At 40.5% G+C, this 27,553-nt stretch overlaps 1 protein-coding gene across 1 annotated transcript; it reads right to left on the bottom strand.

Annotated features, from left to right (window-relative positions):
* Nucleotides 1-27,553, bottom strand: RAB32 (RAB32, member RAS oncogene family). Its single transcript, XM_080388254.1, has 3 exons — nucleotides 27,070-27,553; nucleotides 9,480-9,757; nucleotides 1-6,976 (listed from the first exon to the last, which is right to left on the bottom strand). The coding sequence occupies exons 1-3, from the start codon at nucleotides 27,542-27,544 to the stop codon at nucleotides 6,827-6,829; spliced, it is 903 nt and encodes a 300-aa protein (XP_080244380.1). The 5' UTR covers nucleotides 27,545-27,553; the 3' UTR covers nucleotides 1-6,826.

Here is a 27,553-nt window from a genome sequence, read left to right as displayed (position 1 = left end):
TTATTTATTTAATTACAGTGAGGGTGATCTAACACTGGAACAGGTTTTCCATTGAGACTGTGAAGTCTTCATCAAACTGGACATGGCCATGAACAACCTGCTTAAGCTCTGACCATTGGTGTAGGACTACACGATATCCTAAGACCACTTTCAACCTTACCCATTCTGTGGTTTTGGGAAGATTTCCATGAAAAAAGGGTTAAAGTTAGACACAGAAGCTTCTGTAAGAACAGATGCTGTATCTTCAAGCAAGAGGTTGCAACAAAGTTAGATAAAAGATGAAAGAGGGGTAGAATGAATTTTCATTTTCTTTGGTTTGGGTTTTGGAGATATTTTTTTTTTTCCATTTCTTTTATCAAAGAATAGGAAAATCTAGGTTCTGAAATTCATTCTTTTAGCAGACCATTAAAAAGAGTGTTCTTGCTTTACTACTCTTCTGCTTATTTACTAAGTGAAAGAGTAGGTGGGAGTGAGATAAGGAAGGTACAGGTCAGTGTGAAATGGTGAATGAAGGAGGACAGCAGTGGGCTGGCATTTCAGGAACAGCAGGCAGTGAAGGATCGGAAAAGTGAAGGGTGATCAGAAAAGGTGAGATTGTGAGCGGAGGTCAGCAATGCCTGAGAAAAAGGAAACCCTGCAGCATGTAATAGAGCTTGGGAAGAGAGGAACAGTTGGCTGCTGAAGTGACAGGACAGGGAACTGAACTTGAGCAAAACCATTCTTGAACAGACAGACTGAAGCTAACCACAAGCAGCTGTAAGTCTCCATGAACTGCTCCAGTGTGGGTCCCCCTCCCATGGGATGCAGTCCCTCACGGCACAGGTCCACAGGCACCTGCGGGGTCACAGCCCGGCCAGCAGCCCTGCCCCGGCCTGGGCTCACCCCTCCGCGGGGCCACAGGCCCTGCCAGGAGCCGGCTCCAGCGCGGGCTGCCCACGGGGTCACAGCCTCCTGCAGGCATCCCCCTGCTCCGGCGTGGGGTCCCCACGGGCTGCGGGGGGGATCTGCTCCGCCGTGGGCTCCCGGGGCTGAGGGGACAGCCTGCCTCAGCCTGGGCTTCACCGCGGGCTGCTGGGGAATCTGCTCCAGTACCTCCTGCCCCTCCTTCACTGACTTTGGTGTCTGCAGAGTCTTGTTCTCACATTTCTCACTCTTCACTCCCATGGCAGTTGCTGGTTTCTGGTGGTTTGTGGTTGGTTTTTTTTTGTTTTGTTTTGTTTTTTAACACACACACACCCTGCCTTCTTAAATACGTTATCCCAAAGGCACTACTCTACCACCATTGCTGACAGGCTCAGCCTTGGCCAGCAATAGGTCTGCCTTGGAGCCGGCTGGCATGGGGGAAGCTTCTAGCAGCTTCTCACAGAAGCCCCCTCTGTATCCCCCTGCTACCAAAACATTGCCATGCAAATCCAATACAGCCTGTACACATATCCATAGAAGCAATAGCTTCTTCAACCAGCCAGATGCTGTCCAGGGAAAAGAGACTAGACGTAATCTTTGCATACAACTATTTCAGTGTTGTACTGTACTGAATAGATACTGACTGAATATAAAATCATGTTTGAGGCATATTAAAGTTAATACTGAATGTATCCCAGTGGGGCAGGTAATTTGCTACATTAGTGCTGGGATAGCACTGTCAATTAGAAGTCACTCACCATAGATGCTTGGCCATAATAAGAACAATGGCAATAGATGTGTCCCTAGTAGCATAGCCTACAGGACACTTTTGAACCAAAGTTCAAACCAAACCCATCTGAATGGTAAATGTTGACAGTCCATTATTCTGGATGGATGCTGCATACTACTTTGATACATACCAGTAAAGGGCAGAGGAGTTTAGAAACAGAGTTAGCAGGATGCCCATGCTATCTTTAACCTTTAGGGAGCCATGAGCTTTCTAACAGGACCAATAATTACCAGCATAACTTAAGCTTTCAGAAGGGTCATGATAATAAAGAGGTTAAAATTTCTTAAGTTAAAAAAAAAGGTGAAGCAGAACAGAAGTCTATGTTTTATCAAAACACTGAACACCTTACCTCCTAGAACCTGTAAGCGACAGATAAAATAGCTTAATATGACATGTCATGTGGCATTTTATCAGCTACCTTTTACTCCCAGTTACAAGTTAAGATCAATAAGGCCAGGAATCCTGCATATTTTAATTTCATTTAGAGCTCAGGCCACATGATGATTTATCCAGTGGTAAAAAGATGCAAGATCACTATACTTATATTATCTTTGCAAAAAAAAGAATGAATATTGAGATGCTGGCCCTCTACTTTTACACTTTCCAAGCTAAAGCTATCTGAAACATCATTTCTACCTAAAAGAGGAAGTTTCTAAGGTACTTGGGGCAGGAAGCATTTGTAGGTACACAGACTGAAATGAGAAAAACCCCATCTAGTAGAATGTATTCATACAAGTGTGTAAGCCACATAGAACATCTAAGCTAGAAATTTTCACTAAATGAATGCTATCTTAGGTGGGTTATAAAACAGTCCATAATCATGTATTTAAAAATACACCAAAAGTACTTCCACCCTGGTTAGACACAGCAAAGATCTTACAAACAGAGCTTTATGATGGTAATGTACAATACAGGCACAATTTCTTTCACATGATCTTCACTAGATTAATCTTCATATAGAAAAATAGTGAGAATAAGGAACATACTGCTGCAGGACAAAACTTTGAAATTATGTTTTGTGCACTGTCAAGTGAATGACATTTCAATTCAGAATCATTATGTATCTCACTGGCATTTTGTTATTTTTTTTTTTTTTTTTTTTTTTTTACTCCTGAAAGTATACTGCTACCCACATTTCTTAAATTCTTTAGCAATTCATTATATGAAGGACGAAGGCATACACATACTTAGAGGACTGTGTTTCTGTACCACATAAGGTGTTCTGTAAAGAGAAGAGGTAGCCAGTTCTCTGTTTTGGAACCAAGGTCACTGTCAAGAGGTTAAGACTACAAAGATAAGGGAGCAATGGTTTTTAAGAGCAAAATGTTTCACCATCTAATACCGCAGTTCTACTGCACATATTTTTTATCATTATGTTGTCCTATCACTGTATATCAAATGGTTACTCAAGCAGTGAGCCTTTAGGAATGACTCATACTATTCCCCAGCAATTAATCACTACAGGTGAACAAGTATTTGTTCAATTTAAGGAGGCTGAAGGCTATTACAGTTCAATAGGTCTGACACAACATTTAAACAAACAAAACTGAGCTGGGAATAGCTTGTGTTCTACTACTGCAGTTAAGATACACCTAAAAAATCCCACACTGAAAGATCACTAATTGCTCTAACTCCTTTCTAGTTTTCTCAGCAACTGTAATGCCTCATTAAACTTTTTAAGTGAACAGAGGCTGACTTGGCATTTGCTGCACAGACATACTGCACAACTACAATCCAGGAAGACTATATGCCATCTCCAGCCTTTATATAGTTGATGGAAACATGCCAGGAAAGACATCTTACTGAGGCCTTGGTTCAGATTTTTTACTCAAGTTTTTCATCTCAAAGCTGTCCCTTAAATATAGGGACTAGCAAGTCATGTACTTTCTCCTTTACGATTGACATATTTCAGATTGCAGGAGATAATGAAATGAAATAGCATGGGGCCTCTGTTCATCTGATTGAAATTATTACTTCACTATATATTCTGTACATATAAACCAAATTACATTTGACACTTCACTTAGTTGTCTGAAATTAAATCGGGTCTGTCTGATTTGAAAGATACATAGAAATTTAAAGTTATTTGCTTCATTAGGACAGGTTTTCATGATTAGTTTATTTTACCTAAACACTTTTCCAGAAAATACAGTTTCATTCTCCTCCAGGGAGATGCTCCCTTTCCCTTCTTCAGGCTAAAATGCTAGTCTTTTCTTACAGTTTTCACCTTCAGGCTGGATCAGATTTCCTAAGCCACCCAGAAGCCTCATGTATCATGATGCTCCCCCCAAGGAACGTGCAGCTTGTAACACCACAGAAAACTAGCCATTTATTAAAGCTCAAACTCCCCTCATCCCTTCCACCCCCCACCCCCAAAAGGTGAAAGAAAAGCAAAACACACCAACATGCAGGTAGAAGAAATTGGTTTTCATGCCACTAGGCTTCGGAAATAGAGTTTGCTCTGTAATACAATCTGCACAGTCACTTTAAACATTTAGGTTTTTATTTTTTATAATGGTAGTTCCTGAACTTCACCCTGCCTCAGCTTCTCCAGTCAGTGACAACCTGTATCAAACCTAGTGTAACTCCGACACCGTTTGAAAATCATGGCCATGTAGAGCTTTAGAAAAACACAAGCTATATACAGAACAAAGAAGTGCTTAAGCATAAGCAATAGCTTTTCAACCAGAAATTTAGACATTATTGAAAATAAACTGCATAGGATTACATTGTCACCAACAGGACCCAGATGAGATTCATGCATTCAGGTAGAGTCCTGAAGCTTCAGAGTTTAGTTCTCATTTTGCTGTTGAATCTGAAAACTAAAAAACAAGAAAAAACACAATAGCCATTTGGAAAAAAAAAAAAAAAAAAAAAATATCTACCTCCACTAGCAGTTTCCCCAGTAAAGCAGGTATTTAAAGAACCAGCATGTGAATGTAGACCAACATTCTAAGCCATGCTAGACAGACTCAAGAATTGGCCTTTTTTTGCCCATTAGTGACACACTTCATGTAATATTTCATGAGCTCAGTAAACTTACAGTTGAAGCCAAGTGAACATGAAACTGCATCTTGTTTGACTGGTTATCAAGATTTATCATGTTTTGATCTAGTCAAGAAGCATCAAGTAAACAGGCTATGCACATATTCCACTGGCTAGTTACTGGATTTGCGCCCCTGTAATTGGAGTGTAGAAAAAGACAATATACTGGAGATTAAACAGCTTATTAAAAATGAGGTTACAATCTAAATGGAGTTGTTTAAGTAACTGAATAGGAAGGTTACAGTAGTTCCAGGTTACCTAGAAAAGTTACCAATACAAACAAGCCAGCAAGCAAGGAACATAGATGGGGTACAGCTTCCTTTCTGAAGTGCTACAGGCTTAAAATTTAAAGTAGCAATCAAGCTTTAAGCATCCAGTAAATCTGCACAAGCCTAGTGGACACATTCTTGTCCATCTTGTCCATCTAGTGGCCCATGATAGGCGGATAAGAGACCATGGACAAAGTTCAAAAGATTCAGGCTAGATAAACTCTCAGGGGACAGTCAAGCATTGAAACAACTTTCCCAAGCTTTGTCAAGATGTCAAAGGCTTATTTTAAATTGCAACTAATAGAAGACAAAGTTGTTTCCAAACGTCAATGAAAGCATTTGTGTATAGGATGGGACACCTGTGAAGATTCATGTTCTCAAAAGCATACACCAACAACATTCATAAGATGCCCAAATAGATCTGTCACTTAAAAAGTATGTTACTCTTTAGAAGAAACAGCCTAGGAAGTCTCAATACAGATTAAGAGTATATCCAATCTGGCACATACTTCATGTTTACGTTTAAACATCAGCACCATGAGACCAAGCAAGATAAGACTTCTGAAGTCAGCAGCAGTGAGGTACCAGGACAGAAGAAACCTTTAAATTAAAACTGAGCTTCAAAGCCTTTCAGCCAAGCAGAGCCAGAGTTCCAAAATATATTCAAGAACCATGAAATCTCCCTAATCCTTTTGATCTTCATTTGCTGCCAAAAATACATAGGAGTTATAATGAGGAAACATAAGCATCCCTGCATATAAAATTACAAACTGGTAAGCCAATTCACCAGCTCTAAGTAGTCAGAAGAGCGCAGCACTGTTCTAAAACTGAACAAGATTGAGCTTGGCAGTTTTGTGGGGGTTTTTTGATAGGCTAGCAAGAACCAGTTAAGCTATTTCCTTCAAGACCTCTCTCCTTTCTCACAGTACTCGGGACCATCTCAAGACAGAAGGAAAAAGGAGCAAGCTCATTATCACAGGAAATTAAGATATTTAGGTTTTGAACTCTTGGTAAAGCTTTCAGTGTTAGTGCATGTAAAAGTTATTGGTTATGCATTTGGATGAGGTTACCATAACTATGTGCCTCAGTTGTATAACTGTATTCATTAATGTGTTTCATGTGTAAAGTATTAGTTGAAACTACTCTGCCTTAAATGGCTGGAGATGCATTTTTGTTAGTATCTCTATAACTATACCTTTCCCCTCTTAAATACAATAATTTACCCACCTTGTTCTTACTCAGTGGTACAACCCATCTACTTCACTCAGTCTTAGTGAGCACACTAAAATACCTCCCATCTGTTATTGGTCCCTTCAAGATTTCTGGGATGTCTCAGTCCAGGGGAACTAGTAATGAGACAGATCCTTATGGTGGGGGATAATAAATAGGAACAAGTGTGTAGGCAAGAAGGCTGAAGTGGGACATTACTGGTGACAAAGGAAAAAGTTTAAAGGTGCAAGTGTCTACTCAGCTAAAACCATGACAGATTAGTCCTATTTGGAATGTAGCATATGTCCTAGAAGCAAACTAGACACTGAATGCTGTCTTTGTTCCTTTTTAGGAGTATAAATGCTACCTTATCTTCTCAAGTAAGACGACACTAATCAGACTTAGATGCAGCCACTCAAGCAAGTGGAATGATAACTCACAAGATACTCATTTCACACTAAACAAGAATATGTAAACACCCACAAGAATCACCTATTCAGATAACACCAGACACCCCATATGGATTGTCACAACACAGCACCATAGCAGCAGTTTGATTTCAGGAACAGTCTTGCTGCTCATCCCATCACATTTTTGAATGGTGGTAGCACTAGCAGCACTGTGATTTACTCTCTGCTTTCAATGGGTCTAGGTCCAGTTTTGGTTTCCCCACATCATTCTCTTCATTAGGAAAGGTTTTGTAGTTGGCAAGGATGTTTTCCACCAGGAATCGAGCAGCTTCATCTATGTTGATGTTGTCCTAGAAATGTTGAAAGCAAAGAATTCAGTTTGTTTTTCTTAACTAGTCACACATTCCTGTTAGAAGCTGGCCAAACAAACAAACAAAAAAATCTTCTACAGTCTCATCAGCATGACACAAACAGCTTAAATTCATAGGTCATTGCTCATACACTTGCTTTCTGAAAAAAATTACCAGAAAGGTTTGAGACAAAGGTATTCATCCATATTACAAACAGAATACTTCAACTCTAATCCAGTAGGCAGTTTGGGGATAAGTGTCACCTGCATTTGGAAGACTCACAAATGCCAAAGTGCATTTCTGCATTACCAAAGATAATAGGCAATTACACTGTTCATAGTAGTATTCTATGTTTTGGGGCCTTTTTCTACTTCTGCTGCAGTTTGGATACACTTATTTAAAAGGACATTTTCTATCAGCCTCAAACCCCCACCTAAATCAGGTGGCTCATCAAGCCACTCTACATTTTCTTGTGCATTCTTTGAAAAGTACCTTCACATACACTCTAGAGAGGGTGTGCATGCAGGATACCCTGATGAAATACCTTACTAGATATCCCAGTTACTGAGGCGCCAAGCTGGCCAGTGGCAAGAGGCCTTTAGCCACAGCTTTGACCTGGCCGGTCCACCTGTTAGCTCACTACAGGGCTGCCACATTTGTAATTGCTCATCTTTTGGAATCAAAGAGAATACCACCCCAGGATACCCTTCTGTCTCCATAATTGTAGATCTAAACTCTACACAAGTAAGGTTAGATCATGAGAACGTTTGACCCATCACTACTACACTTGACAAGCTTGTGGTTGTCACCACAAACTCTGCTTTTGGCAGTTTGCAGATAGGCACTTTCCCATGTCCAGAACACAGGAGGATTCTCCTCACTTTAGTGTAATTATGTTCCTAAAATATTTCTGTGAATATTTATACTCTCTGCAGTTCTTTTGCCTTTAATATTCTCCCTAATCCACAGGGAGTGTGACCTATATTACTAATGACAAGACTGAAGATTTCAAGTATCAGTTCCAGCAGAAAGGCAAAAGCAGATTATCAGGATATTTAAGTGGGCAAGACTTAAAAACCATAAACTCATTTGGTATGCTTAGAAAACAAGAAAGCTGTCCTGAATTTTTGCCAAGCTAATTTAACACCTCTTCAGAGTACTAAACAAGTCAATTCATAACTGAAATAGGACTAGTATTGTCTGGACTTTTCTCTGCACCGAGAACCTTGTTTTTCATTGTTGTGTCTTAAATGCCACCTGAAATGCAACCTGTCACTACAATTCTGCATCAGGTTTTGTTCTAGTGTTACTTGCATTTATTTTTAACCCATGTGAAGTTTATACATAGCAGTGTTATGGGCAGGTGAAGCTTCAGGGAAGCCATAACCCAAAGCAGAATCTTTGTATTCTTTTTGAGTATAAAGAGCCTTAAAATCAGCGTTTTTAGTAACAGAAGGGTGGGTTTGGAAATTATTTGTTCAAATGCAAACAAATGATTAGCTAACTTAAGTAATTCCTGTCACTGTGTACCCTTCTTCCTTAAAGTGGTCAGGAAGAGGCTTGTTACTTTATTTTTATGTTCCTCTTACAGACTTCCCCCACTCCTTAAGAGTTGTCTAAGCATCGTTTTGTGCCAGTTCAGCAGCAGCAGCTGAAGGAAGTAGGCAAAAACCAAGGGAAATAAGGGACCTTGAGGTTTAGCTTACCCTATAAAGAAGTTATCAACCAGACTAGTAATTTGGTCTGTAGGCCACATTGCCTTCATCTAGAGGAATCTTCCATTTTAAGGATCAATTGACTTAAGGAACTGCTGGATTTCACTTCCACTTAAGCTACCACAAGCTTACCTGTGCATTGACCAAGTCCACAGACTAAAAGTGTACAATATAAAAAGTTACTCAAGGTTATCTGTTTGATTAAAGCAGCTGTCTATCTTAGCTTAAGTTACTATATGTTACTAAGAACAATTTGGTTTTTTTTTCCAGTTCAGTCTTGACATTGCCTGATAAAAAAGGAAAGTGCTTTGGTGACTTTATCATCTGGGTAGGTAGTAACAAGCGAGCAAACAGCTTGTTCACTTCTAGAGTCTTACCATTTCCTACATCCAACAGCGAAGACAGAAGCTGCAACTAAAGACCTGTACCTAAAGATTACCCGTCTCTTTTGGATAGCTTGATCAGCATTTAGTAGCATTAATATCTAAAGAATGACTCTGATCCTGATGTATGCAAGATGAAAAAAAGTCCAACCCACTTAAACTCAGTGAATCAAGGTGTTCAGTTAGTTTTAAGATTATCTTAATTTAAGATGCAGTTCTAATCTAAACCAAATATACCACAAGTCTTCCTCAAGTGCAAGCTAGCCTGTACACCACTCCCAACTTTTGCTGAACATTGGAGACTTGACTTACACTTATACTCGATAATTTTATTCCCCACAGGACTGTATTCATCCATTCTTATGCCAATACTTAAGAATTAAAACGTTTATTCTTCATGCTCACCTTGGCAGACGTTTCAAACCATCCAGCAAAGCCACCTTCTCTGCAGAACTGGTCCATTTGAGAGGGATTCTGGCTGCCATCTTTCTTCTGGTCACACTTGTTTGCAAGAAGAACAGCAGGGATGGGGCTGCCATTGGGAAGTAGTACTTTACTGTCCAAATCATGCTTCCATTTTGAAACAGCCTCAAAAGTGGAGCCTCTTGTGACATCAAAGACCACAAAAGCACCAACTGCTTCTTTGTAGTATACTCTCGTCATATTTCCAAAGCGCTCCTGGCCTGAAAGAGAGGATGTTGACAGAGTATATTCAAGCATGGACTGTAGTCAATATAAATGGACTTCTGTACCAGGTTAGTACATACAAGTTTGGCATTCAGGTCTAGTCACCTAGTTCATACTACGTTGTCTCTATGCTATATAAGCTTATTATAGCAACCGTTACATATTATACACAGCAAGTCAGATGCTAAAAGCAATCCCAACTGCCACTCTGAATTTTTCAAAACTTTAAGTAGTAATGCCTAAAACCAATACCAGCACAACTATACACAAATTCTTTAATCAAAAAAACTTTGCAAGATTTAGATATAAATCTAGTTACTGCAGCTAAAGACTTAAGCAAACTCAGACTTTCTGAAGGGTGGGTAACAAGGGTTTCTACAAGCTTCAAGGCTAAACAGAAGATGCTTTGAAGGCTGTTAAGTCACCTATATTATAGATATTTTTTTTCCTCAGGGACAAGTTCAGAAGGAGTTAGTTTAACAGTCCTAGCTAAACCCATTACCTTTGACTTCATCTTCTAAGTCTAAGGCCTTCTCTGGAAGAGTTTCTGACTATAGGAGTCCTACAGCAACCCCAGGATTTGAAATGATTATCAGAATAGTTGAAGTGCAATTGTTCAAAATATACAAGTATCCAGAAGAAAACCAATGGTGTCGTGGTTTAACTTCAGTCGGCAACCAAATACCACACAGCCGCTCGCTCACTCCCCCTCACCCAGAGGGATGGGGAGAAGAATCAGAATGTAAAACTCAAGGGTTGAGCTAAGGACAATTTAATAGGGAAAGCGAAAGCTGCCCATGTAAGCAAAGAATTCATTCACCACTTCCCATGGGCAGGCAGGTGTTCAGCCATCTCCAGGAAAGCCGGGCTCCATCACATGTTACTTGGGAAGACAAAAGGCATAATGCCAGATGTCCCCGCCTTCCTCCTCCTTCCCCTAGTTTATATACTCAGTATGATGTCCCATGGTATGGAATATCCCTCTGGCCAGTTGGGGTCAGCTGTCCTGGCCGTGTCCCCTCCCAATTCCCCGTGCCCCTCCAGCCCTCTCACTGGCAGGGCCCCAGAACCTGGAAAGTCCTTGACTGAGTATAAACACGACCCAGCAACAGCCAAACCCATCAGAGTGCCACCAACAGTGTCCTCACACCAAATCCAAAATGCAGCGCTGCACCAGCCACTAAGGAGAAAATGAAATCTATCCCTGCTGAAACGAGGACAAATGATCAGCAAGTATACTAAACTAAAAAAGCCTTTTCTTAAGTACAATTATTGTTGTTTAGTATACTTCAAATGTAGTATTAGAACGCTGGTTCAGTTATTCTTCTGTTTGGAAGGTCAGATCATCATGCTGTGTTTGTACTGCGCGCAGCAGTGTCAAATGCTAGCATTTTGTTTGGAAAGTTCAGGCCACTAAAATAGCTTTCTGCTTTGTTCCAAAGTCTTCATTGGGAAAAGTAGCCCCTGCACTTAATTTAGTTTTACAGTCTATCGTCACTTCAGCTTTTAGCATTTAGTGCCTATCCTGGTTTAGAATAGATAAAGAATTTTAACTGGAAACTTAAGTGTCCTCCGTTTATAAACATTCAAGTCCACCTTTGACAGCAAGGACAAACAGTTACAAGGAGAACTGGGTATTATAATCTTCTAAGAGCCAGAAATTCCTTAGGTGAAGGAACCTGAGAAGGCATCCTGTTCAACAGCATGGTTTTTTGAGCTCAATTGCCTCATTTTAGTGTCTGTACTTCAGTGTACCGATTAGCTCATTCCCTATAGACATTTTCAGAAAATGCTGACTAAGCAGCTGTTAGAACTGCCTGAAAGCAGCAGCTATAGTGAAGTTCTAGAAAACCACAAAGCTGACTATTTCTGGCTGTTCAACTTTAAAGTATGAGGCTGCATAAACCAGCATCACTAGCCAGCGTATTCTGAGGATTGGAAGTTACACGTGCAATTCTTTCCTACCAGCTCATTATCCTGTGTGAGAACAAGAAGCACACAAGAAGAAAGCTCTTCTCTCCATATTCAAAGCTCAAGATTTGAAGCAGCATTTATGCCATGGACTCCAAGGCCATCAAGCCAGGTGCTAAGTCTGCATCTTAGTGCCTGTGTCATTGGAACAGACACATTGCTTGTACAAGTCTCCTGAACAGCATACACAGAACTTGCATACAAGTAACTCAAATTGTCTCTCTAGGTCTTCCCAGGCTGGATTCTTATGCCTGACAGGTGTTTTTTGTATAGCTTTACTACAAATTGTTGTACCATGTGCCCATGGTTTTCATGAATCAAATACCTTCTGGCCAAACTCTTTCCTAATGGCTTTTACTACTTCTGCAGATCAATTGTGTCACATCTAAAGAAGCTTTATCTTTAGATTGTTGGGATTTTTAAATGAAGCTGCACAGAATCCAATTTCATTACATTAAGCCAGTCACTGCATATGGCATCACACAAGCTATAAGGAGCTCCTTCTCAGCTTCCCCATTTGTTTAGTCAGTCTCACCGCTGATTCTTATTACACAGGAATGCCTCTGTGCTAATGCACTGAGTCTTGCATCCAATTCAGGCAGTATATCCCTTCACACCATAGGACAGGCCCACAAGACAACGTAATCAAGGTCTGCAGTGCTCTGTACCAACATCAGTCTTCTAGAGAAAGATTTTTTCAGTTTGGCCCCAAAATGGCCTAGAAATGAATACTACTTGCTGTTATTTACATGACAGAACACATGAATCTGAAGCAGCGCAGGGAAGTCACATCACTCTTCCCTATTCAGTTGCTGAAGATCTGTGGGGATTTCAGTCTTTAATTAAGACTAAGGTTTTCCAAAAACTTGATGGACATTTACATAATAAAGTTAAATCGTGTTGACAAGTTGCAGAAAGGGTTGCTAACCAGCAGGCAGCAGAGCCAGCATAATCACTACATACGAAAACTTTTGGGAATTGCAGAAAAGATTCAGGCAGTTATGATTTCTCAGACAGCTGTGCAAGCTGTAAGTAAACATGGCCGTGATCAGTTACCACAGTGAAGGACGTTACCATTGACTGAATCTCTTCCTGCCTACTGCCCTCCCATCCAAATAAGCTTTAAAGATAAAGAAATATTAGCTATAGGAGGCTAGTATGGCCTTACTATAACCTTTGCTGAAGCCTGCACAACGGTGCATTTAAAGTGTATGAAAGAGGTTGAATTAGTACATTATCACATATAGCTTCCAAAGAAAAAGTTACAAAATATATATCATAACCAAACTTGGAAGAGTCCTAAAAACCACCAAATGTTTTTTCTTAAAGCAGTAACAGGGGGCCTAGCCTTGGCCAGAAAGTCTGAAGTCTGTCAATTCCACTTCCAAGAGAATTCCCTTCATCTTACCATAGTCAGTCTTCCCCACTCACTTGGCCAAATGTCTTTACATACTACAAATACGAGAGTTGCATTGACTGGTAACAACCAAGATTGCCTGCCAGTTGGTTCCTTGACACTGGTGACTTCTCATGCTCCAGTATTCCTCAAGCTACATGAAGCTTTAACACTGTGCAGCCTCCTGCCAGCTATGCTATACCAGAAAGGCACCAGTCTTGTAGCAAAGCAGCAGACTGGCTGAGTCCCTTCATGGGGCCCTGACTAGGAGTGGGGTTGTACTGACAGATTCAGGAGCTCTGGAATAATGGAGAACCCAAGGTTAGCTTCGTACTGTGGCTTTCCTTATTGTGTGAGGAGACAGCAGTTCTGGTAGGAACATCAGCCTACACTGAACTGTACTTTATTTTGTACTCTATAGCAGTCACTTAGAAAGCTTGGGATTCAATTGCCCAGACCAATAATATTATTTCTAGCTGGCTTTACTGATAGTAGTAAAAGTTTTTGCTTTTACAGTATCAGGTTTAGATTTGAAAAAAACATTAATACATATTCTTTCATAATTTAAATTTGGGTGAAAGTAGACAAGTGATGCACATATCAGCATGAAAGCTTCTATCTTATTAGATTTGAGCTTTATATCAGGAGGATTTGATACTCCTTACCCCTAAAAAAAAATCACACATAAGCTCAATGTCACCGTAGTACTAGAGATCAAAGCCTTTTAATATGTCAAATACTCACCAGTATGAGTGATGCCCTTTTCTAAAGTAGCCCAAACCCCAAAACAGTTTATTATGCAGGGCTGCCTTCACCTCTAGAATTCACAACAACAATAAATCTGACCTGCATACTAGCTTATGGCTGTTCTTCTGTCGTGTCTGGAGGCTAATGAGGATGGTTATATTCTTTTTATTCCATAAAAAGAAGACAGAAGCAATAACACATAGCCCACCTAAGGGGTAAGAGGTGGTAGATGTATATAGCAGGAAGCAAGAACTCAGTATAAACCAAGCAGACTTTCTTTACAGTCCTGTTATTACTGACAATGCACACGCTGAGTTTCTTGTAGAGGATACAGAACGTTCTAGACAGCCTTTTCAGAATTTAACAGGACTTTCAGGCAAAGCTTTTGCAAGTGCTTTTCTGCTTGTAAAAAAACCCGTACAGAAAAAGCAAACCATAGAATACACTATTCCCCCAAAGTCTAGAGTCTTCTATTTGTTATTAAAAGTAAATGACTACATTTTTGCCATGCTCAGTTCAGCCAGGGATTTGTCATTCCCTTTCCTATGTGCAGCAGAATTTTTGCCGTAGTCATTTAACCATGTGTGAGATTAGTGTTGAGCAGTGCAAAAAGTGGATCATACCCACAGAGGGGGGAAAAAAAAAAGATTAAAGTGATCAGATGAAACTAGACATAAGGTCTCTAGTATGTATAACCATGGAAGGAGGACAGGAAGCTGATTACTGCAGCAGTATGGGAAGGACGTTACAGGATTAATCATTCTGGTTGGTCTAGTGCCTTGACATAAACCTGGTGATATCAAAGGTATACTTTGTGTTTTAGGGGTTCAGATATAGATGAGGAACTAAGCTACAGGGATCAGAGGTTTTGTTTGGGGCCATGGAAGTGGCTGCATGCAATGCAAAGTTCTGCATTCTCTAACCACAAGATTTTCATACCTAAATGATTCAGCACATACTGTCACTATATTTTCCAGTAATTGCAACATTAAATTAAATACTTGCATAATGTCATGCATCAGGAACTAATACAATTCGCTACAGCAGCATCACTGGAATTAAGTTAGTTTAAAACTGTATCAGAGCCTGGGAGCTATTCTTGCTTCCCAGTTTACATTCTAACAGGGTAAACTGTAAGATAGAAACTACATGAAAATCAGTCATAGCTAGGATTGACATTAGAACCTTTATCCTTTACAGTGAAGTAAAAGACAAGTTATCATAAGATTCAGACAGTGCCAACCTTGTTTTAAAGTATGCTTTAAAGTTACTACAACAATCTTTCTCAACGTAAGGAATAAAGAAGGGAGTCCTGTTTATCACAGCAGTGTGACTCACTTTCGCAGTTCTTGCTTTTACTTAGCAGGAGATACCCTACACTCCTACTATTATTTCCACTCTTGACTCCTCCTACATGATGGGAGTTGAGGCTAGAAAAAGTGAGTTAAGTGCACAAATGACTGCTGAATATGCATGCTACTGAGTTTCTCAGGGTTTCTTTTCCCAGACTACTTGCCATACCTAGAAGTCTTACCCAAGAACTTACTCAAGAGTAAGATAGCAAATCTAGAAGCAGCTACCCCAACTATAATTTTTTGCTATGAAGGCAAGTTTTAGTTTACCTCTGTCAATACCCACAGTATAGCACAGATTTCCCACCCTGTAAAAAAATCCAAGCTTAGTCTTACCTGAAGCCACACAACTTAAACCAGAGTTGTGTTAACTGCATTTAAACCCTTAACATCTCACCAGGATTACTGACGGACAACTGGACGGAGTTCTTCAAAGTTCTTTTTCAGATGAGACTAACAGTTCTAGCATCCTCCAAAAATAGCACCATTAATGAGGAAAAGAAATATGACCAACAGTTATAAAATCCTGACAACTGGAAGAATGATAGAACAAATAGTTTCTTTCATTGAAGTAACGTTAGTTCAAGTCATCTTTGACAAGGCTAATCAGCTTAATGGATGGCCAGAGCTCAAACTTTGATTTTAGCAAGTCTGGCAGTTCCACATCAAATAATATTAAACTATAGATGTATAGTGTAGACTGCAGTCACCCAAAAGTCAATGCACAACAAGATGAGGAGTTTTATTCCAGCATTGTTTGCTGCTAACTGGAAGACCAGTGCAACAAAGTTTTGATAACTTAGTATTTGTTCCAGGAAAACTGCAAGAGTCTGTTAAACAGCAAGAAGTCTTCAGTTTATGAATAAAGCCAAGCAGCTCTTGCAAACATTGTACTTCAGAACGCTGAAACTCAGAGTTGTGTTAATTTAAAGGGCAGTTTAAGTTCAACAGAAAGAAGGAATGTACCACACAGGAAGAGTCTAATCTATAAAACCAAGCAAAAAAACCCAAAACAATCTAGCAATACTGCAGTAGTGAAGAAAATAATCAAGATACCTAGTGAATCAAATTAAGTGAGTTCAAAATGCATAGAAGTAGTATTCTGCTGGTGTATTTTAGTTATTCTGCTCTTCTATTAACAGGTACTATATACACTACAGTGCACTCATGCATCACAGCGTGCTTATTAAGAGATATAAGTGAAAGGTAATAATAGATCAGTTTTAGTCTGGGAATACTTAAACATTCTCCTTCCACAGAGAAGAGGCTTCTCAGATGAACTATTTAGCATTACCATTAACAGTCAATTAGTCATGCCAAAATTCAAGAATGGGCATTAGTGACAGGCAGACTAGCTCTAAACTAACTGACAACACCATGGCTCTTAGGTCCTCACTATCAACTACTCTGACCTTATTGGCCACACAGTGTGCAAACACAGTGCCACTATTTAGGTTTCAATGTCAAACTCCACAAGTCACTTGTTTCAGTTTCCAGGGCCAGGAGACATTCATGCTTTTATTTGACTCAGACAGGAAAAAACCCACAATTCAACAATAAGTGAAACCCTTTTTTCCAGTCGTCTTTCTGCCAAGGGAAGGTCTAGCCTAATGAGCACTCTCCTCTCTGCTCCAGATGTGCTGCTTACAAAAGCTTTTTTCTCTAGTTTCCTGAATTTCTAGGGTCAGTTTTTCACATATTAACATCAAGGAACATCCAAGTGGCAGCCCCTTAAATTTCAACTCAGTAAAGTTCACATCTTTCAGCATTGTAGATGTAAGCTAAAGCACCATCCAAGATGGCCGGGCATGCAGCCCAATCCTTGCACCAAGTTAGAACCATCATTACTTCCAAAACTCACTTAAGTCCTTTAGGAGCCACAGGCAAGAACAGACTACGCTTTGGATGCCTGTTGGTCCTACAGCTGGATGTTTGGCACAATACAGCAAATATCCAGAACTGCCCTGAGGATACATACCCCAGTTCTCCAGACATCTAATGTACATTTTAGCACTACCAGGGTCAAGTGTGACCTGACTGAGGCTCCTTTTCAGACAGATGTATCAATATGTTAACTGGCAAGCTACCAGTGCTGACAGCTTTCATCCCTCTCCCCAAACCAGCACAGCTTGTCCCAGAACTGTCTTACCCAATTAGATTGAATCAGCTATTCACTAAGAAGTAGGTTAACCAAATCACTATCAATATTACAGGATATGCCCAAATGTCTACCCGCTTTATCACATGGGCAGCAGTTGTAGGTTGAGAGTAGACACTGAGAGTGTCAATACTACACAGCTCTCCACTCCTCACTCTGCATAATAGCTTAAATGGGTAAAAGATGCAACGTGTTTAAACCACAGAGGTGTTGAACTATGCTAGCAGCTCTAGCAGATACTAGAAACCTTTAAGAGTTAAAAAGGGCACGTCTACCCTGACTTTACTTTCCACCCCTGTGAAAGTAGTATTTGGTATTTGTGGTTCTGGCGAAAAACACCAAGAGGTTCAAAAGCAAGAACTACAAGAATATGATACCCTCCTGTATTAGACAGTACTAGAAACAGTTTCACTGACTGCAGCTCTTAACAGTTTAAGAGACAAAAAGCATCAGATGATTTTTAAGGCAATTGCTAGTGTCCTTTCTTACTAAGGGTGGTGTGGGAAAATTAAATGACCACTGGATGGACTTCTGCCTGAAAGTAACTGTCCCAAACCCTTCAGAAGAACAGTCTTCAGGGGAAAAGGTAACCAGCCTGTTAATCCCTGTTCAGCTGACCCCCACTTTACCGTAAGAGATAACCAGAGGATCAAAGGTTATGTCTGCATTAGAAAGTTGCAAGGTGCAGTTGAACAGTTCTGTTGAATGAGACAAGTGTCAGAGACCTGACTTCCACAGTACACACTATATACACGTGTGATAGACTAGTCATTGAAAAGTTATGAAGAATATCAGTTCAGGTGCAGCAGTATTTTAATTGCTTAGATCATAACAAAGTTTTTCCATGTTCTTAGAAGCCACTATTTCATTCTGAAATGGTAGGAAGTAATTGCTCTAAAGTTTCATTGCACAACACAGCCACTTTCTAATCTAGTAATTTCTTAGCTACCCGAATTTTCAAAGTCAGCAACTAGTCCTGTTCACTGCTTGCTATCTTTCCATTTACCGCTTGATCTTTATTCTAAAGCAGGACAGTTCTGTTTGCTACCAGTGAAACAGCAAGAGCACTGAGGTGCGAGTGCTCAGAAGTCAGACATCTGATTTCCATCAGGAATGCTGGCCACATCTATCATCCTAATAGATGGGAAAAGCACACCATTCTCCTTCAAGGCTAGGAAGCTTTCCTCTAACAATTGCATGGTTCTCAGGGAATTTTACAGCAAGACTGACAGACTTTTCATTGCTGCCTGTAGCCTTGGGCCAATTCATGACTTAAAATTGTTCAAACTTCACAGCTCACTATCTTGTCTTTAAGAAGTTTAGAGACAATACCCCACACTTAAAGTTCAAAAGGCTTTGTTTAGCATCAAATATTTATGGCAGTCATGTTTGTGTAAGAAAGTTTCACCTGTTTTGCTTGCATCTGCTGAACAGTAAATTAACAAGAGAGGAAGTCTCTGACTAAGCACTAGATTTCCATCCCCAGAAAAGCAGAATTCAAACAAGCTAAATGTTTTCTAACTAGCTGTCAAGTGCAGCACACATGGAAAAACCCTCCTTTGCATTAGTATTCAGAAGTTGACATAGCCTAATTATTAGCGCCAGACAGCATGAATTGGTACTTCCCACCTTGCTTTAACTAGACTTACCCAAACAAGTAATCTGCCAGAGTTAAGCTATTTCACTCCCGACACCCTCTAATCCATCTCCTTTGGTGCACTGTCATGCAGCCAGAGCTGTACTGTGTACTTAACAGTGATGCTGCACAGCACTACAGCATTTCACAGTGCACAGAACAATTCTAAAGTCAGTCTCAAGAACAACTTTATCACAAGACTGAAAAAATGTTAATCTCCAAAATGGTCAGTGTGTCATGGCACACTGTGTGATTGGAATTTTGTATCAAATAGCTGCCACTTCGCTCTATCCAGCACTCTAGCCTGGGAGCATTTAAAAAACAAGTTCACATAAGCTGCTTGCAGTGACACTCAGGCTGCTTTTTAATCTATTATTTGGAAAGTTACTAAAATCCATACAATAAGGAATACTTGTTTTCATTTGCTGCTAATCTAGAAGCTGCTACTGAAAGTTTGCTAGTCTTTCTCTAGACAGTTATTTATTATTCAACAAGCTCTATAAACCCCTGAAATCCCATCATTTTTTAAATCATAATCTTACCACCCCATCTACATTTGTTCTGTGTCTCCATAGCGAGAGGAGAACTTTGAATCTAATGTTCTGCCACAGGTAACTTGAGAAACATGCTGTGCTTTGTAGTCACTACTTACTGCTGGTCATGCTAGCTTCAACATGCAAGAGTTTCACAGGAATTATTCCTATGCAAGTCACTTCCTTCTGACATGGCATATCAGACATCAGAACGTCTGAAGTGATATTTGAAGGGAACAGTTCACAACAAACTACAAAAGCCAGGCAATGGTTATCCCGGAGTTCAAGGAAGGTATTTCCAACAGCTCTGAGACAGAACCCCAGCGGCCTTGCTTACTACTGAAGGGAAGAATCTTATTTTATATAGCATGCTGAAGTCTTTTTTTTTTTTTTTTTTTTTTTTTTTTAACCAGGCAGCTAATATTACCTGTCTTGTGAAATGCAGGAAAGAAAGTAATCAGTTGAAAATGACCCTTTTACAGCATCTGCCAATTCAATTGTACTTGTGTATATGCACTTCAGTGACACCCTGTCCAAGCGTGCATATAGAGAACACTAAACTGGTAAGAGGTGCAGTGGAGATGTACAGTGAAGACCAAGAATCTGAAGCTGCGACACTGATGCAAGGAGGAGAGTTGATAAAGGTCGATTTACATCCATTACACTGCTCTTTTTATGTTTAGCATTGTCTACTCCAGTTTGTCTCTGAAGGGTTATGCACTTGGCTCGTCAAACCAGACTTACTGCATTACTTGAGTCAGTATTACATGAAGGGCAAGAATTTAGCCAATACTTGCCTGAAAAAAGCATTTATGATCAATGTAAGTTAATGATTTCTGCAAGGATTTCTAGTTTGTTTTATAATCTGACCCCCAAATTAGTTGTGTGATATATACTGTTTTTCCTCCTGTCTGCTGTATTACACAAAATAACTTTGTTATTGTTTTGCTTTAAGGTAACTTCCCCCCTGCCCATTTGATGGATACCCATCTATCCTTTCTTCTCTGTATCAGAGTGCTAGGGAAGCATTTTTGTTGTGATCTTGCAGAAAGCATAAAACTTCTGTGCAACAGCTACATATGATATGAACTTGTATCTATTTGAAAATAAGGCTAAAGTCCCATCTATTCCATAGTGATTAGAAGCTCAAGCACTAAGTGCATCTCATTGTTGGCAGAAATTAAGAATACCTGCCAGATCAATACAGCAAACTTTTAAGCCTGTAGTAGATCAGACTGTCTTCTAAGATGACTTCTTTAACCCCATTTCTCATAGGAGACCTAGAAAAGCCTATGGAGAAATTCTAAACTTATTTCCAAGACACTGAAAGAACATCTGTCTCAATTCTACCATTTAACTGAAAATTAACTGAATAGTCCCATCTTGCATAATCAAAGTTACCATACTAAACTTTCTTACAACACCATGTTCAAGACTAACATTTCCCATGTGCTTACAGAATTCCATCAGCATAGAGGTTTTAAGAAGTCTAGTTCAAGATAACATATACAGTACTTTGAGTTGCTACATAATACAGTACTATGCACAAGAACCTTCACCAATATGAATGATTCAGTATCCACCAGTAAGACAAGGAAGTTGCTTCATCAGCAAGGCCAACCACCATACCTTGCCTGATAGCATTTCACAAAAAGTTACTTAAACAGAAGAATTCCAAAAAAGAAAGCATATTGACATCCAGAGCATGTATTCAGAGATGTCTGAAGGCTGGAAACACACCAAAAAAACAAGTTTAACATGTTCAACACTTATTTGAATACTTAGCTTAGAGCTCCAAGCACAGAAACTCATTCTCAGCTGAAAGCTGGTACCCAATTCGGCTTTTCCAGATGAGCCACAACAAAGGAAACCCTCAGAAGATTTCCCACAGAGGGGTGGTTTCTACAAGGAAACCAAGTCCACTTTCAATTCTGTTTCTTACCTTGACTGCTTTTAAGACAGCGTTCACACTTTCAACATTAGCTGGGCTTCTATTTGCCCCTCCTCAAACTTTTATCTCCTAGTTTTGCATGCTTCCAGCCAGTATCATCCTTCAGTAATTTTTCTCACATGAGATTTATACTTAAATGTGTGAGCAGGAAGCATTCAGAAGTCAATAACAGGTCTTTTTCATCAGTCAGGAGACTTACATAAAAGATTCTCCTGCCCTGACAAGATAGAGCTGTCTCAGCTGTTAGCAAAATTATAGTACTCCCATCTCCACATGAAGGCTGCTGCTGCTAGAGCCTCCACCACCATGTAAAATAGAAAATAACCTCAGTAACTTACCAGTTTCTGAAAAAACTCCCAGTTCTGCATCCATTTCTGATGCAGTTATTTGTGTGCATGTTTTTCACTCATTAGGTATAAGAGTGAGGAAAAAACACAGTTGGGGGCAGGCTATGCCTGGATTGTCTTTCCTCCACCCTACGCTCACTCGTACTAGGCACACAGCAATTTGTTGTTTCTTTTCAGGAGTTACTTTAATCCCTACATTGAGCTTCAAAATGTGTTGTGGTCAAGGTCAAGTTGTTACAAGAGTACTTTGACTACCTTTAGAGACTACTACCTTCAAGCTCTCCATACTTTGAAAGACTCCCCTGAAAAGCAGCTGAAGTACATGCCTCTATGGCACAGAGCAATGCATATATAGGAAATTGAGGTTTTCTGGTTGCCCCCCATAGACTTTCAGGGATGCATTAACACTGCTTAAAACCTTATTTAAATAATAATAAAAAAGAAATTATTCTATTAACATAAGAAACAAATCAATAACCTGGTACATAGAAGCAACTTGGCAGTCTTCTGACATGTCAGCAGCACAAATGCAGACTTACATACAGCTGCTTGAAACTAAGGTTTTACACATGCTAGTACAATATCTCACATACTGGAACAGACTGAATGCCTTTGAAACTCAGCTGTGTACGGTTGTGTATTTTAGTGGCTATGCTCCACAGAAGGTGCATAGCTACCAAGCACTCCACCTTTCCAGAGGAGATAACATTTTCTGTCCCAATGCAATAAGATCTATCAAGTGCTGCATAACTCCTGATTATCTAAGCAAGAAGGCTTGCATTTTGCCTGTGCTAATTTCAGTTCAAGTCTTCTGCCCTGCTGTGAATTAAGTTTTAGAATATCCTCCTCCCTCATTTGTGGTTTCCTGTACTCACTTTCCCATTTCTCATGGCTTCGTATTGATGAGAGCAAGTTAACTTCCTAAAGAAGTTTAAGCTTAACAGCAACTCACGCATGTAAAACTCACTTGTCTTCATAGACAAGATAGTTATTCCAGCTCTTCCTCAACTTAGTATTTGAGCAAAATACTTTATCTGATTTCTCCACCCTCTTGGGGACCGGTATATACTTCTAACAAGTTAGAGTTCAGATCTTTAAGGAGACAGACAAGAGTTTAGTAACAAATCTGCATGCTGCAAGTCTTATCATTCAAGTTCTGAAAGCTTGTTTACAGAATGTGTAAAACACTGAAGTACAGTCATTCCTCTTCTGTTTGGCCAATTTCATAGCCAAGCTCTTCCAGTTAAAGCATTGATCCAGCTCTAATAAACACCTTTACAAAGAAATTCTAACAGAGTCCCAGAAGGATGCTATTACACCAAAGTTAATGCAGAATCACTGCCAAAGCTTTAAAACCAAATTTGTCAACCAGTTGTCATTAGTGACTTCTTCAGGAGAAGCCAAGCTCAAGTAGTTATCTATGACTTTTACCACCCTTGCCCTCCAGCAAGTTGTGTGCTTGTACAGGCTCATGTGAGTGACAGTGATAGTCAATGTGATCATAAAGCAGCAGCTAACATTACTGAGTTGCTGATTTTATTAGAGCAGATCAAAAGGTTTTATGATACAGAAAATCCTTTTAATGTGTTATTTCAATGATATTTGACTGAGCTTCATCAATATGCTATGTTCACCTCCTACCTCCTACACTATGTTGTGGTCATTGCAGTACACTCACCAAAACAGCATGCTTGTCAAGTAGGAATCTTCAGTGTACTGAAATAGACTTTAAAAGCACTTCCTAATCATTAGGTTTCCTTTGTTTTGTATCTTTTTACCACAATGACTCATTCCTATCTCCTATTTATTTCACCAGCTATTTGTGTCCTTTGATCAAGGGAGTTACCCTGGTTCTAACACTTTCAGAATTTATCCAGGAAGAGATATTTATCATAACTCCACATGTCAAGATAAAAACAGAAGTAATGCCTAAGGGCAGCAAAGTTTAGAAGTTTTGCTCCTGTATGAACATGCACGTAACCTGTGCAGCTTCTTTCAGAATACTTCATGCTGCAACCAACATAATTTGACAGTGACTGATCAGTCTTACTCCCAAGCTTCTTCATCTCCATTATTCAAGAAGCTACAACCTGTATCTAAAAACTAAAATGCCTGAGAACCCTTCTGAAATACACAAGTCTAGGCACAACAGTACCCTTCTTCCCCGTACACTATTTCACACCCCATCCCCTTGATCCCTTGCAGGAACCTGCATTAGTTTTTTACTGGTAAAAATAGCCTTCTTGTTGTAAGGTACAAAGCATAGACAGCGTAACACTGTCATGCTCTATTTGACAGAATTATCTAATCACTAAAAAAAAAAACCAACCACCACTCAGCTAGCATAAGAAGTTGAATTCACTCATGAGCCTGCTGCATTGCAACACACAGCACAATATTCATTATTTTGACTACAATCACGCCAGAAACCAGTACAGTATCTGCATTATAGCCTTTGACTGATGACTGAACTACATTGTTAATTTTTATCACCTGATTTGGTTACAGGACCCAGCTCTTTGAGGAAAGCTTTATGATGAACCGTAGAGTACAAGCTCTGATCTAGTGAAAAATAACATGCCTCACTATGCTTAAAGGTTAGACTTTAATTCAGAAGCCTTTTTAAATGCATCATAATCAATTCAGAACACTAGCACCATATTGCTTGCAGGGAAGTCACATGTAACATTAATTACCATAATATTTCTTCAAGAGATCTAAAGCTGTTTGTCTGCACAGACCAGCAGACAAAATCATCTACATGAGCTGTTGAAAGCCAGAAGACGGTTGGGCTGATGAGCTAGAAGGGAATGACTATCACATGCTCAGATACTCTTGTTACACACTTCAGTAAAGCACTTCAGGGAATATGCACTATGACTATATAGAAGGAACCTTCAACCTGGTTCTCTAACTAATAATTTCTATATAAACTTGTTAACATCCTCAGGTATTTACAAATATGCTTGAGTATAGATGTAGACAGCTGGAGAACATGCTCCCAGATTGAGAGCTTCAGGAGTTTTAAGACCACGAAACAACCCTTATGGATATTAAAATCCCCTTTATTTTAATGATTAATGCCTAACTGAGATGCCAAGTTCTATAGAAGCCTGAACTGTTACTCTCACACTAGCTAAGCAGAGATCAATCAAAAAAAAAAAATCACTAAGGCTAAGATTACTTCTCTTCTTGGTCTTGTTTTTCCATCGGGGAAGGACTCCCAGCCCCTTGGAAACAGAGTAGCCTGAACTACCAGATGAGACATACGAGTTTAGTGCAAGTTGCAGAACAATTGTATTTTCCTTTATCATTTTTGCTAGGAAAAGACTAGTTAGGCGTTTCATTCATTGTAATACAGAAAAAATATTTCAGTGACTGGAAAAAAAAATTAATTCTTCCATCTATCAGCAAAATGATCACAAGCCTCCAGAGATTTATCAGCAGATTTATCTTAACTCAGTCTCCACCTACCAGTGTCCAAGATGTACTAAGGGCAGTAATGAAGAATGAAAGATAGAGTCGTCTAGATCTTGAAATGAATGCATGGGTGTATTGCTAGGACTTCCCATGATATAAGTAGGTTCTGCCCAAACTTTGTTACAAATTACAGTAAGTTTCTGTCTAGCCTGTTGGAACAGATTGCTTTGGCAAAGCACACAGCCTACCCCAGCCCCAGAAACCAAGGGCTGAGGAGAAGTTAAACACAAGCATGGCACCCTGCCAAATCCCAGGATCCTGATAGTCTCCCCTCTTCAATCTTGGGAACCCCAGACTTGCTGAAATAATCCAGAGCACTGTAGCAGCTTGAACCACAACTGTTAATCGATTTACAGAAAGTTAAAACTGATCCAAAAAAGGAACACACCAGAAGAGAAAGCTTGCCAACATTTTACTTGTTCTCCAAAACAGCAATTAGAAATTATTTTAGTTCGCCCTACCGGCCAACAGCAGAAAGATCTATGATGTGCTTCAGTGTATGACAGTAGGAAGCAGGCTTTTTAATTTGAGGAATCATATTCCAAGTGTTTTAAGGTAACCTTTAGAGAAGGCCAGAAGCTGATGTATAGCTGGCCTGTCACAGGGTTATACCAGCCACACGTTATGCTTCCTCTTTCGAGCTTCCACTAGATAAAGCCTAGAGCTTGTGGAAACAGTAGCTACCAGTTGTTATCCTAGTTATCTTCCAGCAGCGCAAGTTTAAACACCAGCATGTGAAATGAAGTCTGTTTTTCCAAATCCAAGAAGATATTCTTAACATCTTAGAGATGGATGAAGAGAGCTGCAGGTTAAAACCTGGGCTGCACACAAAACTAGAAATGCAATACCACCAGCTTGAGATGATTAAGGAGTTGAGGGGATAGACTTCTTACAAGACCACAGCAAAACAAGAGTTTGTTCTGTGGCATCTGACACCACAGCACAAGCAAAGTTAACTGTGACAGGTATACAGCTGGAGTCTTCAAAACAGAGGTGTTAAAGAACAGTTTTGAATTACACATAGGAAAGGAATGATGTGTTGTTTGGGCGTGTGAACAGGGCTTTTCTGCTCCTCTATGCTCGAAGTACCTTTTTGATAAAAAAAATCCAAAACCTTAATGTTTCACACACACGAGTGCCATTCCCTTATTCCACCTTGCAGGGACACAGTTACTTTTAAATAAAGCAGGCAACTCCACTGCTTGAGCACAGTTTGAGCATACTTCCTTTGAAAGACTGTTTTAGGTACTCAAGTTACCTTTATTTAACCTGTAAGGCGTGCTTACTAAACGTAACATACTTGGAAGAGATATTCATTTCTTCTAGAAGCATCAGGGAGCCGTAACCCTGAGTGAATGTAAGCAGCAGCGATAACCAGGGCCACAGGCACCCAGGCAAGCAGGTCAGGGGGAGCAGTACGAGCAGGAGCCCTAGGGCCAGCAGGTAGAGCAATGCACTGCCGGGAACTACCGCAAAAAGCCAGGGCCAAGGCAAGAGACCCGCAACTTCAGCTAACTAGAGCCCGGACAGTCTGCAAAAAGTCAAAAAACTTCACTCCCACACCAAGACCTCCCTCTACTTACATCTCAAACACAGGCAAGAGGGGCTGCAGGCAACAGGAGGAAGGGGAAAAACAAGGCGGCACATCTCACAGTCAAAACACTTTCCCCCCCAGAGGCCGGGCCCACAGGCCTCTGCCCCGCCGGGGCTCACCCCAGAGCCAAGCCCGGTCCCTACCTGCGATATCCCAGAGCTGCAGCCGCACCAGGGTCTTGCTGTCCCAGTTGATGACTTTGAGTGCGAAATCCACCCCGATGGTGGCCCGGTAGTGCTGAGAGAAGAGCTGGTGCACGTACCGCTTGATAATACTGGTTTTACCCACACCCAGCTCCCCGATCACCAGCACCTTGAAAAGATGCTCCCGGCACTCGGGCACACCGGAGCCCGCTCCTTCCCCGCCGGCCATCCTCGGCCCTCCCGGGGCGCAGCGGGGAGGCCGGGCTACCGTGGCCACCGCTCGCTCGCCCGCCCGCCCGCCCTCCTCTGAACTTTCCCAGCCGGCAACTTTCCTGCAACTTTCCCCCGCCGCCTCCACGCTGGGCCGGCCTACGCCGGGCGGGGGAAAAGGGAGAGGGAGTGAGGGAGGAGCAGGAGGAGGGAAACGCCGCAACCACCTGACTGCAGTCACAGGACGCGGAAACTCCGCGGCCATATAAAAGCC

The sequence above is a fragment of the Falco punctatus genome (genome assembly GCF_963210335.1).
Source record: "Falco punctatus genome assembly, chromosome: 5".
Lineage (NCBI taxonomy): Eukaryota > Metazoa > Chordata > Aves > Falconiformes > Falconidae > Falco > Falco punctatus.
This window is presented reverse-complemented; position numbering and strand designations above follow the sequence as displayed.

Coding starts and splice junctions, on each gene's coding strand:
- RAB32 (XM_080388254.1), bottom strand. CDS start 27,544: ATGGCCGCGGAGTTTCCGCGTCCTGTGACTGCAGTCAGGTGGTTGCGG. Junction 9,758..27,069: donor GCAGCTCTGGGATATCGCAG/GTAGGGACCGGG, acceptor CCTCTCTTTCAG/GCCAGGAGCGCTTTGGAAAT. Junction 6,977..9,479: donor GGTTTGAAACGTCTGCCAAG/GTGAGCATGAAG, acceptor CAACATTTCTAG/GACAACATCAACATAGATGA.